Source organism: Triticum aestivum, chromosome 4D, assembly GCF_018294505.1.
Source record: "Triticum aestivum cultivar Chinese Spring chromosome 4D, IWGSC CS RefSeq v2.1, whole genome shotgun sequence".
In the NCBI taxonomy this organism is placed as follows: domain Eukaryota; kingdom Viridiplantae; phylum Streptophyta; class Magnoliopsida; order Poales; family Poaceae; genus Triticum; species Triticum aestivum.
In genome coordinates, this window is record NC_057805.1 from 9,299,547 (window position 1) to 9,321,952 (window position 22,406).

A 22,406-nucleotide genomic window follows, 5' to 3' on the forward strand; every position below is an offset into this window, starting at 1 on the left:
ATTATTACACGCAACACATCAATCTTTAAGTGGAGCTCGTCCGGCTCCGCCGTGCCCATGTCCGGCGGTCTGCGACGCCCCTCAGAGTGTTGGTTCGGACGCCGGCAAGGTAGAGTAGGGCATGGAACATGAGCCGGCTCACGAGACTCAAGGCACCGTCGTCTCCCATGCCCTACTCTTCCTCACCGGAACCCGAACGGTGCCGGTGGACGTCGGATCGATGATGAATTCGTCCTCGGACGAGCCGATGACGTCCACGACGACGCGGTTGCGGCGTCAGCACTGTTGCACCATATGGGCGTCGGAGAATGCGACTCCGCCTCACCGACGTCCACCGCCGCGAGGGCTGCTGCCGCCTCCCGCGCCCGCTGCCTCGCACGGCGGGCACGTCGTGCCATGTTCTCGTCGGACGAGGCCCATGGTGCATCCTGAAGCTCGACGCGCCAACAGAGGGGTTGCACGCCCGCTGAGGGAGTCCTGGATTATGGGGTCCTCGGGGAGCCGGCCTATGTGACCTGGGCCGGACTGATGGGCCGTGAAGATACAAGATAGAAGGCCTTCTCCCGTGTCCGGATGGGACTCCCCTTTGCGTGGATGGCAAGCTTGGCGTCCGGATGTGTAGTTCCCTTCCTCTATAAACCGACTTTGTATAACCCTAGTCCCCTCCGGTGCCTATATAAAACGGAGGGTTTAGTCCGTAGAGGCTATCACAAAACATACATGCTAGACATCTAGGGTTTATGCCATTACGATCTCAAGGTAGATCAACTCTTGTAACCCCTATACTCATCAAAGTCAATCAAGCAGGAAGTAGGGTATTACCTCCATTAAGAGGGCCTGAACCTGGGTAAACATCGTGTCCCCCGCCTCCTGTCACCTTCGATCCTTAGACGCAAAGTTCGGGACCCCCTACCCGAGATCTGCCGGTTTTTACACCGATATTGGTGCTTTCACTAAGAGTTCCTCTGTGTCGTCGACGGAAGGTTCGATAGCCTGATCAATCATCCACAACGATGCTGTTTCAGGGGAGACTTTCCTCCCCGGTCAAATTTTTGTGTCCGGCGGCTTCTCGCTGCGTGCCAACTCAATTGGCCACCTCGAACAAATCGACAGCTTCGACCCTGGTCATCAGATCAGTTTTGGAAATCTGAACTATATCGCTGATATCCGAGGAGACTTGATCTTCCAAGGGTTCGCGGCCTCGACCACAGCTCTGGCCTTAGATCCGAAGCATATCACCAGGTCCGAAGACGGGAGTTTAGAGCCCACCGGACTCTCTGCAGCTATAGAGCTCGCCACCGGAGATCCGGAGGGGACTGCGTTACCAGCAGGCCCGGAGTTAAACCAGGTTCCCTCTGTCATCGTAAAGCTGGACTCACCTCCGGATATCAGCTCCGAACTCTCAAGGGTCGCGTCACTTGAGCTCGGCCAGGAGACTTCTGCCCCGCCCAGCTCCACGGACTCTCGCTCCCCCGTCCAAACCTCACTCTTAAACGAGGCTCTGGACTTAATGTGATCCCTCGCCATTACAGAGGAATCGCTTCCGAATTGTGTCCAGCCCGGACTAGGGGCTGAGAGCAGGAAATTTTACGTCCCACCCACCACCCACTTCATAGCCACTGTCGAGGACTTAACCGACATGCTTGACTACGGCTCCGAAGACATCGACGATATGGACGACGATGCCGGAGATGAGCAAGACCAAAACCCGCCGTTCACCGGACGCTGGACAACCACTTCCACATATGACGTATACATGGTGGGCACACCCAAAGAGGATGACGGCAATGGTGGGAATGATCCAGTCGAGGACAAGCCTGTTGAGACACCACCAAAGCGTCGACGTCAACGGCGCCGCTCGAAATCGCGTCGCGAAAAGGACAGCAATACCGGCACCGGAGACAATAATACTCTGGAGAACGCTGAAGACCAGGAAGCCCCCCGTCGAACCAACATCCGAACAAGATGATTGGGAGGAGGGGCAAGTCAACCCCGACGAACCAATCGGGAACGAGGACTCGGAAGATAGCAATTATCTACCAATATCTGAGGATGATGTAAGCCTTGGGGACGAAGATTTTATCATGCCAGAGGAACCCATCAAACAAGAGCGCTTTAAGCGCCAGTTAATTGTCACTGCGAGAAGCCTAAAAAAGAAGCACCAGCAACTTCAAGCCGAGCAGGATACGCTCAACGACAGATGGACTAAAGTCCTGGCAGCCGAAGAGTACGGCCTCGAACGCCCAACAAAGAGCTACCCGAAGTGCGAGCTACTACCACAATTTGACGACGAGGCCCTTGAGCCAATACCGCCAAAGTATAATGCTGCTGACGAACCTGACCGGCCACCGCGCGGACGGGATAGAGCGGCCACTCAGGCCGAACACCAGACCGCACCACCCCGGCTTAGAGGCAGGAAGACAGCGGCCCTAGGACATACCTACGACCTACGACAGGACCTGGACAATAGAGCCGGTCAGATCAGATCAATCTACGGATCAAAGGGGCGCACCCCAACCCGAGAGGACGGCCATCAGGCCTGGCGCGATAAGCACAACCTCACCCGGGCCGAAAACCGCATACGGACATCATCTGAACTCCGCCGCGATGTCGCCCAATATAGAGGCGCCGCACACCCCTTATGCTTCACCGATGAGGTAATGAAGCACCAGTTCCTAGAAGGGTTTAAACCCATGAACATTGAATCATACGATGGAACAACAGATCCCGCAGTATGGATCGAAGATTTTCTTCTCCATATCCACATGGCTCGCGGTGATGATCTCCACGCCATCAAGTACCTCCCCCTGAAGCTCAAGGGACCAACACGGCACTGGTTAAACAGCCTCCCAGAAAACTCTATTGGCAGTTAGGAAGATTTGGAGGATGCCTTTAGAGACAAGTTCCAAGGCACCTATGTCCGGCCTCCAAACGCCGACGACCTTAGTCACATAGTCCAGCAACCCGGAGAGTCAGCCCAGAAGCTCTGGACCGGGTTCTTAATTAAAAAGAACCAAATTGTGGATTGTCCGGACGCCGAAGCCCTCGCGACCTTTAAGCACAACATCTGGGACGAGTGGCTCGCCCGACACCTCGGCCAAGAAAAGCCAAAATCCATGGCAGCCCTAACCGCACTCATGACCCGCTTTTGCACGGGCGAAGATAGCTGGCTAGCCCGAAGCAGCAACAGTACCAGCGACCCTGGCACATCCGAAGCCAGAAACGGCAACGGTAGGCCCCGACGCAACAAACACAAGCGTTGAAACAACAGTACAGATACCGAAGATACGGCGGTCAATGCCGGATTCAGTGGCTCTAAATCCGGTCAGCAGAAGAAGCCATTCAAAGGAAACAAAGACAGTCCATCTAGCTTGGACCGAATACTCGATCGACCTTGCCAGATTCACGGCACCCCTGACAAGCCTGCCAACCATACCAACAGAAGTTGTTGGGTCTTTAAACAGGCCGGTAAATTAAACACCGAACACAAGGGGAAAGGGTCGCCCAGCGAGGACGACGATGAAGAACCTCGCCCACCGAAGACAGGGGGACAGAAGAAATTCCCCCCCAAGGTAAAAACGGTGAATATGATATATGTCACACATATCCCCAAGAGGGAGCGCAAGCGCGCGTTAAGGGACGTCTACGCCGTCGAGCCGGTCGCCCCAAAATTCAACCCATGGTCAACCTGTCTGATCACCTTTGATCGCAGGGACCATCCGACCAGTATCCGTCACGGAGGTTCGGCAGCATTGATCCTCGATCCAATTATCGACGGATTCCATCTCACGGGAGTCCTTATGGACGGCGGCAGCAGTCCTAACCTACTTTATCAGGACACTGTCCGCAAAGTGGGTATTGATCCATCAAGGGTCACGCCCACTAAAACCACCTTTAAAGGGGTAATCCCCGGTGTAGAAGCTCGTTGCACGGGCTCCGTAACATTGGAAGTGGTCTTCGACTCGCCGGATAACTTCCGAAGCGAAGGCTTGATCTTCGACATCGTCCCCTTCCGCAGTGGTTATCACGCATTGCTCGGAAGAACCGCCTTCGCCCGCTTTAATGCGGTCCCGCACTATGCTTATCTAAAACTCAAGATGCCCGGACCACGCGGCGTCATAACAGTCAATGGGAACACGGATCGCTCCCTCCGTACCGAGGAGCATACCGCGGCCCTTGCAGCCAAAGTATAGGTTGGCCTCATTAAGCCGAACACTACATCGTCAGTCAAGCCCCCGGACACTGTCAAACGAGTCCGGTCTACCCTGCCGTACAGTCCAGCTCGTCCAGAGCTAGATTAGCAATCCGGCCCCCGTCTGAACCCGAACTTCATAGCGGCATATATACCGCGCGTACATAACTACACACTAAAAATACCATGGGCAAGGACGGAGGCACACCACAAGCAAGGTCCACAATACGGCTCGACCCTATGCGGACCCTCGTATCTTTTTCTTTTTCTTCTTCTTATTTTTTCTTTTCAGGTTCTTTACGACACACATCACTTTTTGATGATGCCAAGGGCTCCTTTTTTCAGGTTCCCTATTTATACTCGATCATGAGATCCTCTCAAAGGATTATACACCAGGGTGAACAGCTGCGCAGACATGCGACAGAATGTCCAAAGGATCTTCAAGATCACCCTTTTCTCTTTAGGACTTGTACACAGCTTTCCCTTGTATTCGGGATGTAAAATAGCCTCGATGCTTATCGCATCCTCCGTAAAAATACGTTTTGACGTACCAATCAGACTATAATGGAAACATCTTCGCCCAATCCCGTGCGATATTGGCTTCTTTGCTAATCTGTATCCCCTCTTTACGTCAGATTATCGCACATACCTTGGCGTGATTCAAGTCGCCAGGGGCTGCATCTGGCCACATACATTTTTTAAACGAAGAAGTCCGAACACTTTTACAGTACACTTCGGCGTCCCGAATATAGCATTATATGCATCGGCTCCGAATCATGTCTTTGGTCAATAGTTGGGTTGCCTGGCTCCTGTGCTTACTACCTTACGTTCCTTTTTTCGGCTAAGGTAGTAAAGGGAGAACTACTGCGATTGTGCTTCCGGTTCGTCCGGTCAAGCACCTCAGTAGAGAAAGCCGAAAACTGACTGTCATGATCCGGCGAGAGCTGGTCAGCTATTCGGCAACTTAATATAAATCCCTTGCGATTTCTTCCGTATTATATGAAGGACCAGCCTCGGTTTGGTCATGCGCTTAAGGCGTCCTAGTTCGATAGCCGCATACACACCAGGGGCTAGCTAATAGCCCCATTGTCAAACTTCTTTGGTTAAGCAAGAGTGCTAAAACCTCATAGTCCGATTGCCTGGTTCGCCGCGCTGACACCTCCTTCACGGACCAAGACGTTGGGTCAAGTGTAGTCATGCGCTACTCCGAACACCCCCCGTAATAACTACGTAGGGGCTGAAGCCGACGACTGGTAAACTCTCAGAAATAAAAACGTCTGCATGGGAGGAAAATAATTTCAGACAAAAGCATACATATATTACAAGGAGTTGTTCCATAATACAAAGTCTAGGCACGGATACATTCATTCAAAAAATAATATCCTTCGAACACTGGCCCTCTACAATGCGGGAGCCTTCCATGGCCTCTTCAAAGTACTTCTCCGGCGTACGATGCTCCTTGCCGGCGGGTGGCCCCTCGGTCGCAAGCTTGGTGGCATTCATCTTCGCCCACTGCACCTTGACACGGGCGAAGGCCATCCGAGCACCTTCGATACAGACCGACCGCTTTATGGCGTCAAACCGGGGGCAGGCATTGACTAGCCGCTTCACAAGTCCAAAGTAGCTGCGGGTATGGGCTCGGCTGGCAAAAGACGGACTATAACATCCTTCATGGCCAATTCGGTCACCCTATGCAGTTCGGTCAACTGCTTCAGCTGATCGTTGAGGGGTACTGGATGCTCTGGCGCAAGGTACTACGACCAGAACAGCTTCTCCGTTGAGCTCCCCTCTTCGGCTCGGAAGAACTCCGCAGCATCAGCAACACTCCGGGGAAGATCCGCAAACGCTCCTGGAGAACTCCAAACCCGAGTCAGTAAGATGTACCTTCTCCCTACAAATTTGCTTTGCATAGTAAAGGCCTTACCCGCCGCTATCTGCTTTGCCTCTTGGATCTCCCGGTAGGCGCCTTGGGCTTCAACCCGGGTTTCCTTCATGCTTTGGAGGGCCTTAACAAGTTCGGAGTCTCGATCCGAGATTTTGCGCTCCAAGGACTCACATTTACTTATAGCATCCTTGAGCTCTTGCTGGACTTCCTCCACCCTCGATTCATGTTTTCGTCGGGCGGCTCGTTCCTCCTCCGCCTCCTTCTTGGCTTCAGCCAGCAAGCTCTTGAGGGTCTCGACCTCAGACGCATCAACTATGAGCATAATCATAAAGATCAGTCAGATAACAAATAAGAATTCATATCACCTCAGATATGCATAGGTATTGCATACCTTGCTTTTCCTCCAACTTCCGCTTCAGTTCGGACACTTCGGCGGCCTGAGTGGTAGCCGCTGATGTCTACTACACAACCTTCTTCTTGTAGACGTTGTTGGGCCTCCAAGTGCAGAGGTTTGTAGGACAGTAGCAAATTTCCCTCAAGTGGATGACCTAAGGTTTATCAATCCGTGGGAGGCGCAGGTTGAAGATGGTCTCTCTCAAACAACCCTGCAACCAAATAACAAAGAGTCTCTTGTGTCCCCCAACACACCCAATACAATGGTAAATTGTATAGGTGCACTAGTTCGCCGAAGAAATGGTGATACAAGTGCAATATGGATGGTAGATATAGGTTTTTGTAATCTGAAATTATAAAAACAGCAAGGTAACAAGTAATAAAAGTGAGCGTAAACGGTATTGCAATGCGTTGAAACAAGGCCTAGGGTTCATACTTTCACTAGCGAAAGTTCTCTCAACAATAATAACATAGTTGGATCATATAACTATCCCTCAACATGCAACAAAGAGTCACTCCAAAGTCACTAATAGCGGAGAACAAACGAAGAGATTATGGTAGGGTACGAAACCACCTCAAAGTTATCCTTTCTGATCGATCTATTCAAGAGTCCGTAGTAAAATAACATGAAGCTATTCTTTCCGTTTGATCTATCCTAGAGTTCGTACTAGAATAACACCTTAAGAGACAAATCAACCAAAACCCTAATGTCACCTAGATACTCCAATGTCACCTCAAGTATCCGTGGGTATGATTATACGATATGCATCACACAATCTCAGATGCATCCATTCAACCAACACAAAGAACTTCAAAGAGTGCCCCAAAGTTTCTACCGGAGAGTCAAGACGAAAACGTGTGCCAACCCCTATGCATAAGTTCACAAGGTCACTGAACCCGCAAGTTGATCACCAAAACATACATCAAGTAGATCACGTGAATATCCCATTGCACCATAGATAAGCACATGCAAGACATACATCAAGTGTTCTCAAATCCTTAAAGACTCAATCCGATAAGATAACTTCAAAGGGGAAACTCAATCCATTACAAGAGAGTAGAGGGGGAGAAACATCATATGATCCAACTATAATAGCAAAGCTCGCGGTACATCAGGATCGTGCCAAATCAAGAACACGAGAGAGAGAGAGAGAGATCAAACACATAGCTACTGGTACATACCCTCAGCCCCGAGGGTGAACTACTCCCTCCTCGTCATGGAGAGCGCCGGGATGATGAAGATGGCCACCGGTGAGGGATCCCCCCTCCGGCAGGGTGCCGGAACAGGGTCCCGATTGGTTTTTGGTGGCTACAGAGGCTTGCGGCGGCGGAACTCCCGATCTAGGTTATGTTCTGGAAGTTTGGGTATATATAAGAGGTGTTGGCGTCGGGAACAAGTCAGGGGGGTCTCCGAGGCGGCCACGAGGTAGGGGGCGCGCCCAGGGGGTAGGGCTCGCCCCCCACCCTCGTGGGTGCCTCGGGACTCTTCTGGCCCATCTCCGATACTTCGTGGGCTTCTTCTGGTCCAAAAATAATCTCCGTCAATTTTCAGGTCAATTGGACTCCGTTTGGTTTTCCTTTTCTGCGATACTCAAAAACAAGAAAAAAACAGAAACTGGCACTGGGCTCCAGGTTAATAGGTTAGTCTCAAAAATCATATAAAATAGCATATAAAACATCCTAGATGGATAATATAATAGCATGGAACAATCAAAAATTATAGATACGTTGGAGACGTATCAGCCTCTCCCAGCAAAGCCTGTTGATTACAATAGATACGTACGTTATCTCCTTTGGATACTGTTTGACCCTCTGTTCGGCCCTTCTTTACAAAAGCCGCATGGAGTCTCAGGGGCTACTATCTATATCAGGCATACCTTTCGTATATATACATAAAAGGAATATTACATCACAAACCTCAAAGCCTGTGAGAAGGCTGGTATAAGCTTCATTCAATCCGCTTTTAGCGGACTGGACCTTTTCGACCACCGTACCCATAAGGGTACGGTGTTCCTCCACAATGGAAGCGCGCTGAAGTGCTTCCACCAGAGTGTCCGGCGCCCCTGGATTGACAGAGGTCGCCGGTGGAGTCGACGCGCCTCCTTCTTTCAAAGGAGGCTGCTCGCCTGATTCCGGAGCCGTGCGGATCTCCGGAACTATATTCGGTCGGGGGCCGAATTGGGCATGGCCCCCGTCGCCGGTCTCCATGGGGGTCGGTTCCTCCATGTTTTCGGCGGTAGATGTATTACCCTCTGGTGCCACCTTGACGGCCTCATGCACCTCCCCATGGCCTGGAGAGGTTCTTCGGGACAACACTTCGGTGTTGTCCGTAGTAGTGGGCGGAGAGGCCTGTGGAGGCGTCTCGCTTTTCATCATGTTCGGCCCTAGCGAATTCCCAGAAGACGATGATCGTTGGGGGAGATCGCGGGCCGGACTGCAGCACGTAGTTCAATGTGTTACAACCGTAGGGTGTAAAACCAGGTATATGCACAGTATCTTTGAATACTTGCGATTCGGCCAGGGGCTTTGCCCTAGGGCGCCGCTTGGGGGTGGCTTCGATGTATGAATCCGAGCCATCCGAAAGGGATAGCTTCCCCCTCTTGGACGCCTCCGCCTCTGGATCTGCGGAGGCCGCCCTTTTCTTCTTCCTCCCCTTAGGGGGAGAGTTGATTTCTTCCTCCTCCTCGTCTTCATCTCCCTCGTGGGAGGAATGAGCCTCGGTCTCTTCGGACAGTACGTCCGAAGTACCTTTACGGCGGAGGCCACTTTTGGCCTCCTTGCCCTTCTTCTTGGCATTCTTCTCCGGCGCCTGGTACTGCGCCGGGACCGGATCCTCGTTAGCAAAGGGTCAGCGGGGTCTTCGGGCAGCGGAGCCGGACATTTGATCCGCTCTGCCTTCCTTGTCCAGCCCTGATTAAAGGATGGGAGTTTTAATACACCCTTCTAAAAATGTGAATCGAGGCCGATGTCATCGGTCGTCTTCGGCCACTTCTTCTGGGCCTTGAAAAGCAGCTTCCAGATCTCCGTGTGTCGTGCCGAAGAATCGCTGCAGGGTCCGCGGTCCTTCCGGATTGAACTCCCACATGTGGAGAGGCCGGCGCTGGCAGGGAAGGATCCGGCGGAATAACATCACCTGGATCACGTCAGTGAGGCTGGTGTTCTTGTCAATAATATTTTTGATGCGCTTTTGCAGCATCATCACTTCGTCCGTTGACCCCCATACTAGACCCTTGTTGGTCCACGACTCGAGCCGCATTGGGGGGCCGGACCTAAACTCAGGAGTGGCCGCCCAGTTGGCGCCGCAGGGTTCAGTGATGTAGAACCACTCCTGTTGCCATATCTTGGCGGTTTCCACGAAGGCCCCCTTTGTCCAGGTGGCGTTGGGGAGCTTGCTCACCATGGCGCCACCACAGTCCGTCTGCTGCCCGTCGACCACCTTCGGCTTCACGTTGAAAACTTTGAGCCATAAGCCGAAGTGTGGGGGGATGCGGAGGAGCGCCTCGCACACGACGATAAACGCCGAGGTGTGGAGAAAAGAATTCGGGGCTAGATCATGGAAATCCGCCCGTAGTAGAACGTAAGGCCGCGGACGAAAGGGTGAAGGGGAAACCCTAGTCTGCGGAGGAAGTGGGGGATGAATACCACCCTTTCACCAGGCTCCGGGGTGGGGATGACCTGCTTTTTGGTGGGGATCCTGTGCGCAACGTCCGCACTCAGGTATCCCGCCTCTCGGAGCTCCTTGACGTCCTTCTCCGTTACGGAGGAAGCCACCCACTTGCCTTGAGAGCCGGATCCGGACATGGCTGGAGTGTTTGGTGGCGTTGGAAAGGATCGAAACATGGGCGCTGGAGCTCGAGGAGGGAAGGGCTGAGGAAGAAGAAGGCGTGGGGTAAAACGACGAGGTCTTATCCTCTTATAAAGGAAGTGAATATCGAGCACCCCCCCTTAAGCCTTAAAACTCGCCTGTTCCCAAGGGGTCGTGCGAACGGCACGGTTGGGTTACCCAAACCCGCATTGATGAGAATCCCGCGATAAGGGGACACTATCTCTGCTTTGACAAGACGTGTCACCGGAGGTCGTGTCTCAAAACGCGAAACGCGAGGCCGAAAAACGGTTCGAAATAATAAAGTGGCCAGACGTAACGTTTCGCCAGTAAAGCGTTCAATAAGACATGACTTGTTTTTTGATTAAGTATTGTGCCCTTGCGGTTGAGGGTTGTAACTGTTAAATAGAGCCGGATACCGTTCTCATGTTCGAAAGACCACTTTGGAGTATTCGGAGGAGGAACCCGCCTTGCAATGCCGAAGATAACCTGCGCACCGGACATGTCGTCATTGAAGCCTGATTCAAGGGCTACTGAGGGAGTCCTGGATTATGGGGTCCTCGGGGAGCTGGCCTATGTGACCTGGGCTGGACTGATGGGCCATGAAGATACAAGATAGAAGGCCTTCTCCCGTGTCCGGATGGGACTCTCCTTTGCGTGGATGGCAAGCTTGGCGTCCGGATGTGTAGTTTCCTTCCTCTGTAAACCGACTTTGTACAACCCTAGTCCCCTCCTGTGCCTATATAAACCGGAGGGTTTAGTCCGTAGAGACTATCGCAAAACATACAGGCTATACATCTAGGGTTTAGCCATTACGATCTCGAGGTAGATCAACTCTTGTAACCCCTATACTCATCAAAGTCAATCAAGCAGGAAGTAGGGTATTACCTCCATTAAGAGGGCCCGAACTTGGGTAAACATCGAGTCCCCCGCCTCCTGTCACCTTCGATCCTTAGACGCACAGTTCGGGTCCCCCTACCCGAGATCTGCCGGTTTTGACACCGATACCCGCCACCGCGTTCGGACGCGAGCCGGACCGCACCGCCTCCTGCGAGGCAGCGACGACACACCTAGCGCGGATCCATGCGCCATTTGGGCGGACACAATGGATTCCCGACGGAAGGAGTCCGAGCGCTGCCGAGCACGGGCCTCCTCCCGGGAGCGGAGAAGCGCAAGCGGACAACCATCTCCTCCTCGGGGGCGTGTGGGATGAGCTCGGGGTCGATGGATATAGAGGTGAAGGACTCGGATCCGCTGCCCGTCATGCCGGAGACGGTCGGAGATCGCTGGAGGTGAGTTTGGGTGGCGGAGGGAGTGGATGGGAGTGGAGTGTGAAGTGGCTAGGGTTTGATCCAACGAGTGGATGGAGAGGAATATATGTGGGGTCAGGTGAGCCAGCGTGGACTGGGTTCGACGTGGCGGACGCGCACGGGCGCCCCATATCCGCCCCATATTTTGGCTGGATATGAGGGGTGCCGGTTAGCTCGGGCATTTGAGTCCCTTTTGAGACTTTCGTCTAAGTCGAAATTTTGTGGCCGGTCAGTGACCAGACGGACCGCTTGGGTGTTTGAGGCGGGTTTGGGGCGACCGGCTGTAGATGCTCTTAGACGCTTGTATATCATCATCAAAATTTAGAGTCGTCACCGTGTATGAATGCACTGTTACCGCGACTTCGAATTTTCGGTTATCTTTTACTTGTACTTTGGGCACCACCGATTCGCATCTATCCAAACCTTTTTCCTCATTCATGGACGTAGCTGTCCGAACTTGGCTGTACATGGAACGCCGAATCGTATCTATCCAAACTTTCTTTTCTTCATGGACGTAGATGTACATGGACCGCCGATGCAATGCTTTAGCTTGCTCACTTTTACGTACTAGAAAAGCTCTTCATGTCCATGGATAGTTTTTTTTTTTTAGGGAATTTCCATGGGTGGTTTGCACACAAAAACAAAGAGAAAAGAGTGGTGTCTACTCTCAAAATTATGGGACGAGGGGGTTGGATGATTGGCATGCATGCTGAGCGCGGGCGCGGCTAGTGGGAAGCTTCACGGAAGATGATGCAGGTTGCCGACACTATACGGGCAAGGATCGATGATCGACTGAGTCGGACCGGGGAGTGGGTTGGGCAAGCCGATCTACGATGAGTGGAATGGCCACTGCCTAGCGACCCTGTAGACTAGCGACCGGAGCACTGCACCAACTAGTAAAAGGTATACATGCCGCATGTCAAAATAATTGCACTTTTGTTCATCAGAAGACGTGGCTTCCAAAAGGCAATGCATAGTAAAAACTGAATAGCAAGCGACATAAGTGCAATGTTGCCAATGAAACGCATCATTTGTACCACTCGCGCCTATCCGTCATTCTCATACTTCTCATCTGCCGGATAACATGGAGATGATCAGTGTAAATGCAATGTTGCCAATGCAATGCATCATCTGTACCATGCTACATATTTCGAATGCATCCTAGATATTGCTCCTGGATCGATCAGTGTATGCATAACAAACTATCTACTCCATAGTCCGACCTCGGCGTCCTGGGTCGTAGTCACACGCTATGCTACGTAGACCTGGAAATATATATATATTCCGGCCGTTCGCCCCATCATCAGCCGCAGTCGAGTTACTCGAGTACGTGTACGCGCCGCCGAGATAGTATTTTACTACCGGAGATTCTGTGAGGGACGCACAAAAAAGACTCCGCTGGTTTTCCTTCCCGCGCTTTTCCACGGCTGTTCTAGCGCTTTCGAGGGGCCGGGGGACGTGGTAAGCCGTGTGAATGAACGGGCGTGGTCTCGATCAAAAGGTGAAAAAAGAAGAGACAAAATGTGGACTCGCGTCGCGGGCAGGTGTACGTGCCTAACAGTGGCCTAAAAGTTGACCAACGGTTTACCCGTTTGACATGCTCGCGGAAGTCACCTTGGACTTGTTGGCGTGTGTTGCCCTTTGTGAGACATGAGTGCGTGTATGGTAGAAACTCTTTTTTTTAACCCATGGTGAAGCTCGGCTTATTGTCGGTGAGCACATTGGCTTTGGTTTCCCTCAAGTTCATCTTGAACAGAACAATAGGGATGGCAAGGTAAACTGGCTTTCGGAGAGGTTCATCACGAAGAGAAAATCTGAGCCCTCTCTCGCGACCGCGTCGCCCCCCTGCGGGCAGCCGGCCGCGCACCTCTCTCTCTCCCGCCTCCAGCCCCCCTCTCCCCTTCCTCCCCGCCGCCGTCGCTGGCGCCCGCGCCGGCCTGGCCCCGGGGTCGCTGGTGGCGGCGGCCTTCCTGCCCTTCCCTTCCCGGTGGCTCCGGCGCGGGCGGAGTTGCACCGGGGGGTGCTCCTAGGCGGTGGCGGTCCAGCTGGCGGCGGGGTTCCCTGTCGCAGAGCAGGGGGCGGCTGGGCGGCGGCGTCGTCGTTGGCGGCGAGGTGGCGCTGTGGCTCGTCCTGGCGGCGGCGCTCAGCCCAGATCTAGGCCCTACGGGCCCATCTGGGCCTGGGCGGGCCGGCGCCTGGGCTGGTTGGCGGCGTGATTCCCAGGATGCAGGGGAGCGGTGTTGCGCGACGGGGGCTGGCGGCACCGATGCCAGCTTGCTGCAGCACGGCCGGCGGGGCTTAGCGGGCCCGTTTCGGGCCTGGCCGGGCCAGGGGTGGCCTGGTATGCCCCGCTGCCGTGTCCGGTCGGCTACCGCGACAGTGCCGGAGGCTCGACTTCTCGCACGACGGCGGTGGAGGTGGTTCCCTTCCGCTCGGCATTGGTGTTGTTGTTCTCGTCGCGTGGCGCTTCTCTCCGGTCTTCTCGGCCTCGTAGTGAGACGGCGTGTGCGGCGGCGCAACCGCGATGGCGCATTGGGTGGTAGTTTGGATGGTTGGCTCCGGATGGGCGGTGGTGTTTGGTGTGCGGGAGAAATCCTTGCCGGTTCGTCCGGCGCCGATGCGGTGACACCGGCGGGTGCCACCATTCCTTCTTGAAGGGCCTCGGTGGTAGCCATCCCCTACTTTCCTCCGCATACCGGGGGAAACCCTAGGACTTGTCCGGGCAGCAGCGTCGTCGGCGTCGCATACCTTCTTGGAGGTGCTGCTTGGTATGCGGCACTCGGAGCCTCGGGCGGTGGTGGGGTGTTTCCGAAGGGCGCAGCGGTGGCGGGCCTTCCGCGCTTTGTCGATCTGCCGTTGTTGGCATTATGTTTCTTCTTCTTTTTTTGTCTTTGGGCTTGTTGTGCTGCTCGCCCCAGCGTCGAGATGTATCCTATGTTGGCTGGTTGCGTTGGAATACAAAGCGGGGGGAAATCCTTTTTCGGTAACAGAACAATAGGATTGCGGTAAGAACTTCTTCATACTAGTTAAAAAAACAAAAACTTCTTCACACTCCCTCTGTCTTGGTTCATTAGTCGGCCTTGTATTTTGTGTCAAATTTTGGCTGTAAATTTAACCAATAAATTATATGTTTTATTTATTAGAAATAATTCCATTCAAAACTTCCCACGAATAGGAATCCAACTATATAAATTTTGTGGTGTGTAACTTATATTTTGTTAATTAAATCTATGATCAAAATTTGACCAAAAATACAAGAGGGGTTATAAATCCCGGCGGAACAAGTAATAACTGGTACCTTCACTTAGAAAAGTCAATGACAAATCTATGGTGCAACTCGACAACCGCGTTGAGCAAATGACTGGCTCCTACGTTCTAGTAAGGCCTTACAGGAGTCAAATTGAGGAGAGCATTTGCGGTCAGCAATGGCACGATGTATGGAATCTCACATGCTTATAACAAGATGAGAGATTTTTGTAATTATAACTCATCCATACGACTACCCATTTTATCCGGATTTAGTTCTTATTACGGCGTGTGGAGGGGCATCTCCAACGTTGAAAAAACATGGATCTTATGCCAAAAAGGTAACTTAAGACCCACCCTGAACTTTGTGAAAAGGGGTAGCAGTAAAATCTTAAGACTGGGTCATAGTGCTAAAACAAAGCCATAAGGAATAAAAATGATTTGAGGGGTCAAAACTACTACTACCCTAAGGTCCATGGCGGTATTAAGCATTGGATGAATTCTGGTTTGCTATAGCATATTGAGTGAGACCCAGCTTATAACAGATGTGATGCCCATGCTTTGTACTTTATTCATCTGATTTGGTTTATGACCTGGTACAAGAATATGTGATGTATAAGTTATACCATTTGCTGCATATTGCTGTAGCATGAAGACATTATGCTTTACAATAATACATTTTTCGTTCTACAAAAGCAATAATAGATTTCATCAAAATATGTTGCATGCATCAGTCGTTGAAAAGGTCGGACTGTCCTTCCTTTTCAAAATAAAAACAAAGAAGTTAGAAGTGGTTTATAGAGGCCGTTGACATTACTTGCTGCAAATGTCGAGGTGTCCTTTCTTTTTAAAATAAAACCAAAGGAGTCAGACGTGTATGGTAGAGTTGCCATTGATAAGTCATCATTTGTAAAATAAAATAAAATAAATCAAGTACTATAGTACATCTCGATTGATTATAAACATTTGTATTTTTTTGCTTATTCGGAATAAGGAGTGGTTTTCAAATTAATGTGTTCTTTTATTTAGGGTACACCTTATTTTTGACACCCGAGATACTTTTTTGCATGTCATGGCCAAAAGTTTTGATTTGCCCATGGTTGCGTCGTAGCATGAAAACATAGTTGTTTTCCTTTCTCACTCGGTTTTAACAGTAGTATTAATCCTTTTGACGTGTGACTCTCTTACGAAACATCTAACAAGGTTCCATTATTCAAACCATCCTTCCCCATGACGTCCCTTTACTACCCCTGACCACCCTCCCCCGATTCATCGTTTATACTTCGGTTTCCATGAAAAAAAATTCAAGCATGCAAGGTAGATGCCATCTGCGTGCTTTCATGGTGTGTTTTATTCAGAGGATTTTGCTCGTCACGGGTTTAAACCAACGGTACCAGTTGATTTTCTCTACCATGTCATAATTAATAAGATGATCTAATGAATGTCCGGTGTTGTCTCATCGTACTTGCGTCGGCGCGGCAATATCTCCCCATAAGTTTTCAAATCTTATTCTTTCGGTGCTGGTCTTCGGTGGATCTGTTTGGATCTGGTCTTCGTTTGGGTGTTTACAAGTTTGATCCTTCCAATCTACGATTTTCTCCATTGAATATGGTTGCTGCTCTGGTGCGTTGGTTCTATGAGGTCTTAGCCCGACAACTTTCCTACTGTCTACTACAACAAGGTTTGCTCAGCTCTGGCGAGGGAGGGGGCAATGATGGCGGCGCGCATTCGGCTCGTTCTAGTGCTTATAATTGTCGCTAGGTGGTCCACGGACCTGCTTGAAATTTTTATTACCTCTGATGTTCTTTGTTTTTGCGAGTAACCTCTGATCTTCTTTATACTGTCATGATTGAGAATGAATAGATCGAAAGTTTTTTGCAAACAAAGAAACTGAGAATGTATCCTAGATATTATCCGTGCGCTGCTCCTGGATCGATCAGTGTATGCATAACTAACTATCTAGTCCATGGTCCAACCGCGGCGTACTGGGTCATAGTTCATAGTTCGTAGTCACACGCTATGGTACGTAGACCTCGAAATATATCCCGGCCGTTCGCCCCACATCATGAGCGAGCGAGCCGCAAGTCGGCGTACCTGTACGCGCCGAGATATTTTACCTGAGATTCTGTGAGGGACGCACACTCAACTCCGCTGGTTTTCCCGCGCTTTTCTACTACTGTTATAGCGCTTTCGAGGGGTGGCATGGTAAGCTTGTTTGAATGGATCGACGTGGTCTCGATCAAAAGGTAAAAAAGAGAGATGAGATGTGGACTCCAGGTGTACGTGCCTAACAGTCGCCTAAAAACCCCTCAAAAAAAAACAGTCGCCTAAAAGTTGACCAACCATTTACCCGTCTGACCTGCTCGCGGAAGTCACCTTAGACTTGTTGGCGTGTTGCCTTCTGTGAGACAAATGGGTAAGTGTATGGTAGAAACTCTTTTTAATTAAACCCATGGACCATCGGCACATTGGCTTTGGTTTCACTTTCACCTAATAAGTTCACCTTGGACAGAATAAAAGGATCGCAGTAAGAATTTATGAATGATGGGCATCTTCACTAGAGAACTCAACGCCAAATCATGATGCAACTCGATAACTCTGTGTATTTTTTTGACAAATCGCATTTCATTCAATCTTTATGTCGAGCCGACACAACCGCACTCGGTGAATGGCTGGCCTCTACGTTTTAGAAAGGGCTTATGAGAGTCAACCGAAGCAGAGCATCTGTTGTTAGTAGCGGCACCAGGACTTGACATAGTGTTCCCCCGTAAAAAAAGACTTGGCATGTGTTTTTGGAAATAAACTTCCATCAACCCGAGACAATATTTTCGCCAAAGGGATTTTCAGGACAAAGGAACAAAGTAAGGCTCAGGTCCTTGTCAAATTGTGTGGCTAATAATAAGATGTATGGAATTGTTACATGCTTATAGCAAAATGAGAGTTTTTTTTAATATTTATCATCCATACGGCTACCCACTTTATCCAGATTTGTTTCTTATTACTGCATGGAAGGTCATCTCCAATGTTGCAAAGATATGGGTCTTAAGCCAAAAGAAACACTTAAAACCTATTCTGAAACATTGTCAGAAGGGGTCTTTGAAAAAAAACTAACTAACACCGGGTTATGTACTAAAACCAAGCCATAAAGAATTAAAACGTATTTCTCTCTCCTCTCGCATGATTTGAGGGGTCAAAACTAGAAGAGGAAATGGTGGCATGTAGACTCCACCCTAAGGCTCCCAGTGGTATTAAGCATTGGAGGAATTCTAGTTTGCTATAGCATATTGAGTGAGACCCAGCTTATAACCTATTTAACAATTATATATTTGTGATGCCCATGCTTTGTACTTTATTCATCTGATTTGGATTATGACCTTTTGTAAAAGAATATGTGATGTATATGTTATACCATGTGTTTTTTTTGCGAATTATGTTATACCATGTGTTGCATATTGCTGTAGCAGGCATCAGCCGTTGAAAAGGTCGGATTGTCCTTTCTTTTCAAAATAAAATCAAAGTAGAAGTGGTTTATAGAGGTGGTTGACATTAGTTGCTACAAATGTCGAGGTGTCCTTTCATTCTAAAATAAAACCAAAGGAGTCAGGCGTGCATAATTGGTCTAGTTGACATTCATAAGTCATCATTTGTAAGATAAAATAAAACAAGTACTTTAGTAAATCTCGATTGATTATAAATATTTGCATTTTTCTGCCCATCCGGAATAAGGAGTTGTTTCAAATTAGTGCGTTCTTTTTATTGAGGGTACACCTTATTTATGATGCTCGGGATATTATTTTGCATGTCATGGCAAAAAAAATTATATGCCCATGCTTACGTCGTAGCATGACAACATTGTTTTTCCTTTCTCGCTTGGGTTTACTACTAGTACTGATAATAATTCTCAAGATCGCCGTTCACCCTCGGGCAGAGCTCTCCACCGCCGCCGCGCCTTGGGCAGACGCGAGCCTGGACATTGTACCGGAGGATTCGCTCGCACAGACAGATCTGGCATCGGGCAGCATGCTACCACGTGGCACGTACTACTTGACCAGGTCCCGCAGCCAGGCCACGACGTCGGTGCAGGGCGCCGGGTGGAAGGGCACGTAGGAGGGCTCCTCCTCCTCCTTGACCCCATCCATGTACGCGAGCATCTCCTCCTCCGCAGAGTGCTCTGCCTCCATCTCCTACTGACAACGTTGTCTAGCCTCCGCATCTGACTCTGAGCGGAAGGAACCGAGGATGGCCTGCAGATCCGCGTCCCCAGCGTCCCCCACATCCTCCTTCGGCTCCTCCTCCTCCAAGTCTTCCTCTGGATCCACTGCATCCAGAGGTAGCCCCGCAGTGACCCGGACTTCGCGCCTTGTCCAGATCTGCTTAAGGAGCTGCAGCCAGCGCTCCAGCATTAGACATGGATAGCTCCTTACCCGACGACGTGGGGGCATTCGATGCTAGTGGTGGCGGGCGGAGAGTGGAATGTGACGGCGGCGGACCAGGTGGTGGGGGGGAGGGAATATTGACGGGTTGAGTTTCAGTGTCGGCGGTCGGCTTAAATAGCCGGGGTAGGCACTACGCGACCCGCTGGAACGTCAACATTGGTCCGACAAAGGAAACAAGCTTCGGACCGCCGGGTTTAAGACTGTTTTCCTGTGGGACCCCATCATCAGTCCGACGTGAGGGACACGCCCGGACGCCCTCATATACGCCCCATATTTGAGCTGGATATGAGGGGCGCCCGTCAGTTCGGACGTTTGAGTCCCGTTTAAAAAGCCTATATGGATCGCATTTTTCATGACCGGTTAGTGACTGGGCCGTCCGTCCGGACGTTTAAGACGGAATTGGGGCGCCCAACTGTAGATGCTTTATGAACGAAAACTATCACCGCTCCCACAAACACAGTTCACAGTGGTAAGCATTTGATATCCACGTACACTGAAACACATGATTTCAAATGCTCATTACAAGTAAAATGGAAGATGCAGAGTGAGGCGTTTTGGCTCGCAGGCTCATCTGCACCCATGCTGAATAAAAAATTCAAAACAAATAGTAGAAAATTTCAAAAAATTCCTTTTTTTTGCCATGACAGATAATTGGTGGGTGATGTCCGCTCCAAATTTTAAATTGTTTGGACATTGAGTAACTTTAGAAAAAAAACAAATTTAAGCTCAGAATTGGATATTCGGGAAGATGCATCACATTTGCACTCATGTACAAATATATCGATTTTGCTGCCCAATGCCATACTATAGACCATAGTCGAACACGTAGACACGTTTGACCTACCGGCATTTTCACCCGGTTTTCTTTACCAAGTTACGCGCGTGTTACACATGATTTCAAACACGCTTTCCTTCGCTCCTACCTCTCCAAGCCTTTGACCCAAATTTGACGCCTCCCCTTTCCCGCACGCCGCACGCGGCCACGCGCCCGTATAAAAACACGGTCGGCCGCGCGCTCATGCTCATGCTCTCATGCCCGCACACAAACAACGCGCCACCGCACGCACCACCTTCTAAACCAAGCAGTAGCCAAGCATGTCGCGCCTCCTCGTCTTGCTCTTCCTCTGCGCCGCCGGCGCGGCGGCCGCGGCCGCGCCCCTGCCCAGGTTCAGGGAGGCGCCGCACTTCACCAACTCGGCCTCCGCGCGCTGCCCGGCGCCGCTCCCGCCCGCGTCCGGCAAGGACGACGGCGCCTGCTCGCCGCGCGCGGCCGTGCACGTGGCGATGACGCTGGACGCGTCCTACCTGCGGGGCACCATGGCCGCGGTGCTCTCCGTCCTGCGCCACGCCTCCTGCCCGGAGTCCGTCCACTTCCACTTCCTCACCGCCGCCGGGTCGCCCTCCCGGACGGCGGAGCTGGTGGCCGCCGTGCGCGCGTCGTTCCCGTCGCTGGCGTTCCGGGCGTACCCGTTCGACGAGTCGCGGGTGGCGGGCCGCATCTCGGCGTCCGTCCGCGGCGCGCTCGACCGGCCGCTCAACTACGCGCGCTCCTACCTGGCCACCACGCTGCCGCCCTGCGTGCGCCGCGTCGTGTACCTGGACTCGGACGTCGTGCTCACCGACGACGTCGCCGCGCTCGCCGCCACGCCGCTCCCGGGGAACGCGGCGGTGGCGGCGCCCGAGTACTGCGGCGCCAACTTCACCGCCTACTTCACGCCGGGGTTCTGGGCCAGCCCGGCACTCTCCCGGACCTTCCGCGGGCGCCGCGCGTGCTACTTCAACACGGGCGTCATGGTGCTCGACCTGCCGCGGTGGCGGGCGGCGGGGTACACGGCGCAGATCGAGGGGTGGATGGAGCTGCAGCGGCGGGTGCGCATCTACGAGCTCGGCTCCCTGCCGCCCTTCCTCCTGGTGTTCGCCGGCCGCATCGCCGCCGTCGACCACCGCTGGAACCAGCACGGCCTCGGCGGCGACAACTACCGCGGGCTATGCCGCGGCCTCCACGCCGGCCCCGTCAGCCTCCTGCACTGGAGCGGCAAGGGCAAGCCGTGGGACCGGCTCGACGCCGGCCGGCCCTGCCCGCTCGACGCCGTCTGGGCCAAGTACGACCTGCTCCGCCCGGACACCGGGATCGACGCCGTCTTGTGATGACTGACGGTCGCCTTCGATCCACTCTCTTTTTTGATCGGTCTGGTTTAATTAGGAGATCTTTCTTTTGTTGATTGTTGTTGTCAGCTTTAATTAATTAGAGTGTTTGTGCAAGCTGCAAGTGTACATAGTGTTTGGACGAACATTTAACAGAAATGGACTAGTTAATTACTCTATTTTCTCTTCTCTTAATTAATAATAAAGCAAAGTAGAGTGGTACTCAAAACTCCGGAACAGTTGGACTGTGATCAAAATCGCACAGACAATTCAGAAAAATCTAGCCAGTAGTATAATCGGGTCGAAGACCGGAAATGCCATGACAAGGCAAAAGTTTCTATTTTTTTAAAAACAAACATGATCTAGTGTTATACTCGTATAAAATTAAAATTAAATAGTTTCACGAAAGAATGACTTCGGTCGACTTAGTTCAGGGTAAGAAAACAAAACTACGAGTAAAAATAAAAAAAACGTGAATAGCAGCGAAAATCCAACTCGGCGTCCGGGCTCATCTGCTCCTGAGCTACAGTAGAAAATTCAAAAAAATCTGATTCTTTTTGTATGGAAGATGTTCGCGTGTGTGATATCTGTGCAAAATTTCATCCCATTTGGATATCTGAGAAGCTCGTGGCAAAAAAGAGAAAATCGGTCCAAAAATTGCGTGAACAATAACCTTACTCACACATCCGAAATTTGTCTTTTTTGTCGCGCTCTTCTCTAATGTCCAAACTCCACCAATTTTTGCACGAACATCACGCACATGAGCATTTTGCTTTCAAACGAATTTTTGATTTTGCCCGGGCTCATCTGAGACCGGGAGCAGAAACGCCGCTCTTGAATAGTAGTAACTTTTTGTATAGTGTGTTCATGTTGCTTTTGTCTTTTTTCGCCAGAATACCATGAAAACCATTCCTCTGCTAAACGTCACGCACGAGTGTGACATTAGGTCATGTTTATTTTCAAAAAGTTTATACTT

General features: G+C 51.2%; 1 protein-coding gene across 1 annotated transcript; it reads left to right on the top strand.

The window, feature by feature from the left end:
* The first annotated feature begins 20,317 nt into the window (after positions 1–20,317).
* LOC123099377 (probable galacturonosyltransferase-like 1) lies at positions 20,318–21,609 on the top strand. The gene has a single exon (XM_044521548.1). It carries the CDS (start codon positions 20,381–20,383, stop codon positions 21,431–21,433), a length of 1,053 nt encoding a protein of 350 aa, XP_044377483.1. The 5' UTR covers positions 20,318–20,380; the 3' UTR covers positions 21,434–21,609.
* The last annotated feature ends 797 nt before the right edge of the window (positions 21,610–22,406 follow it).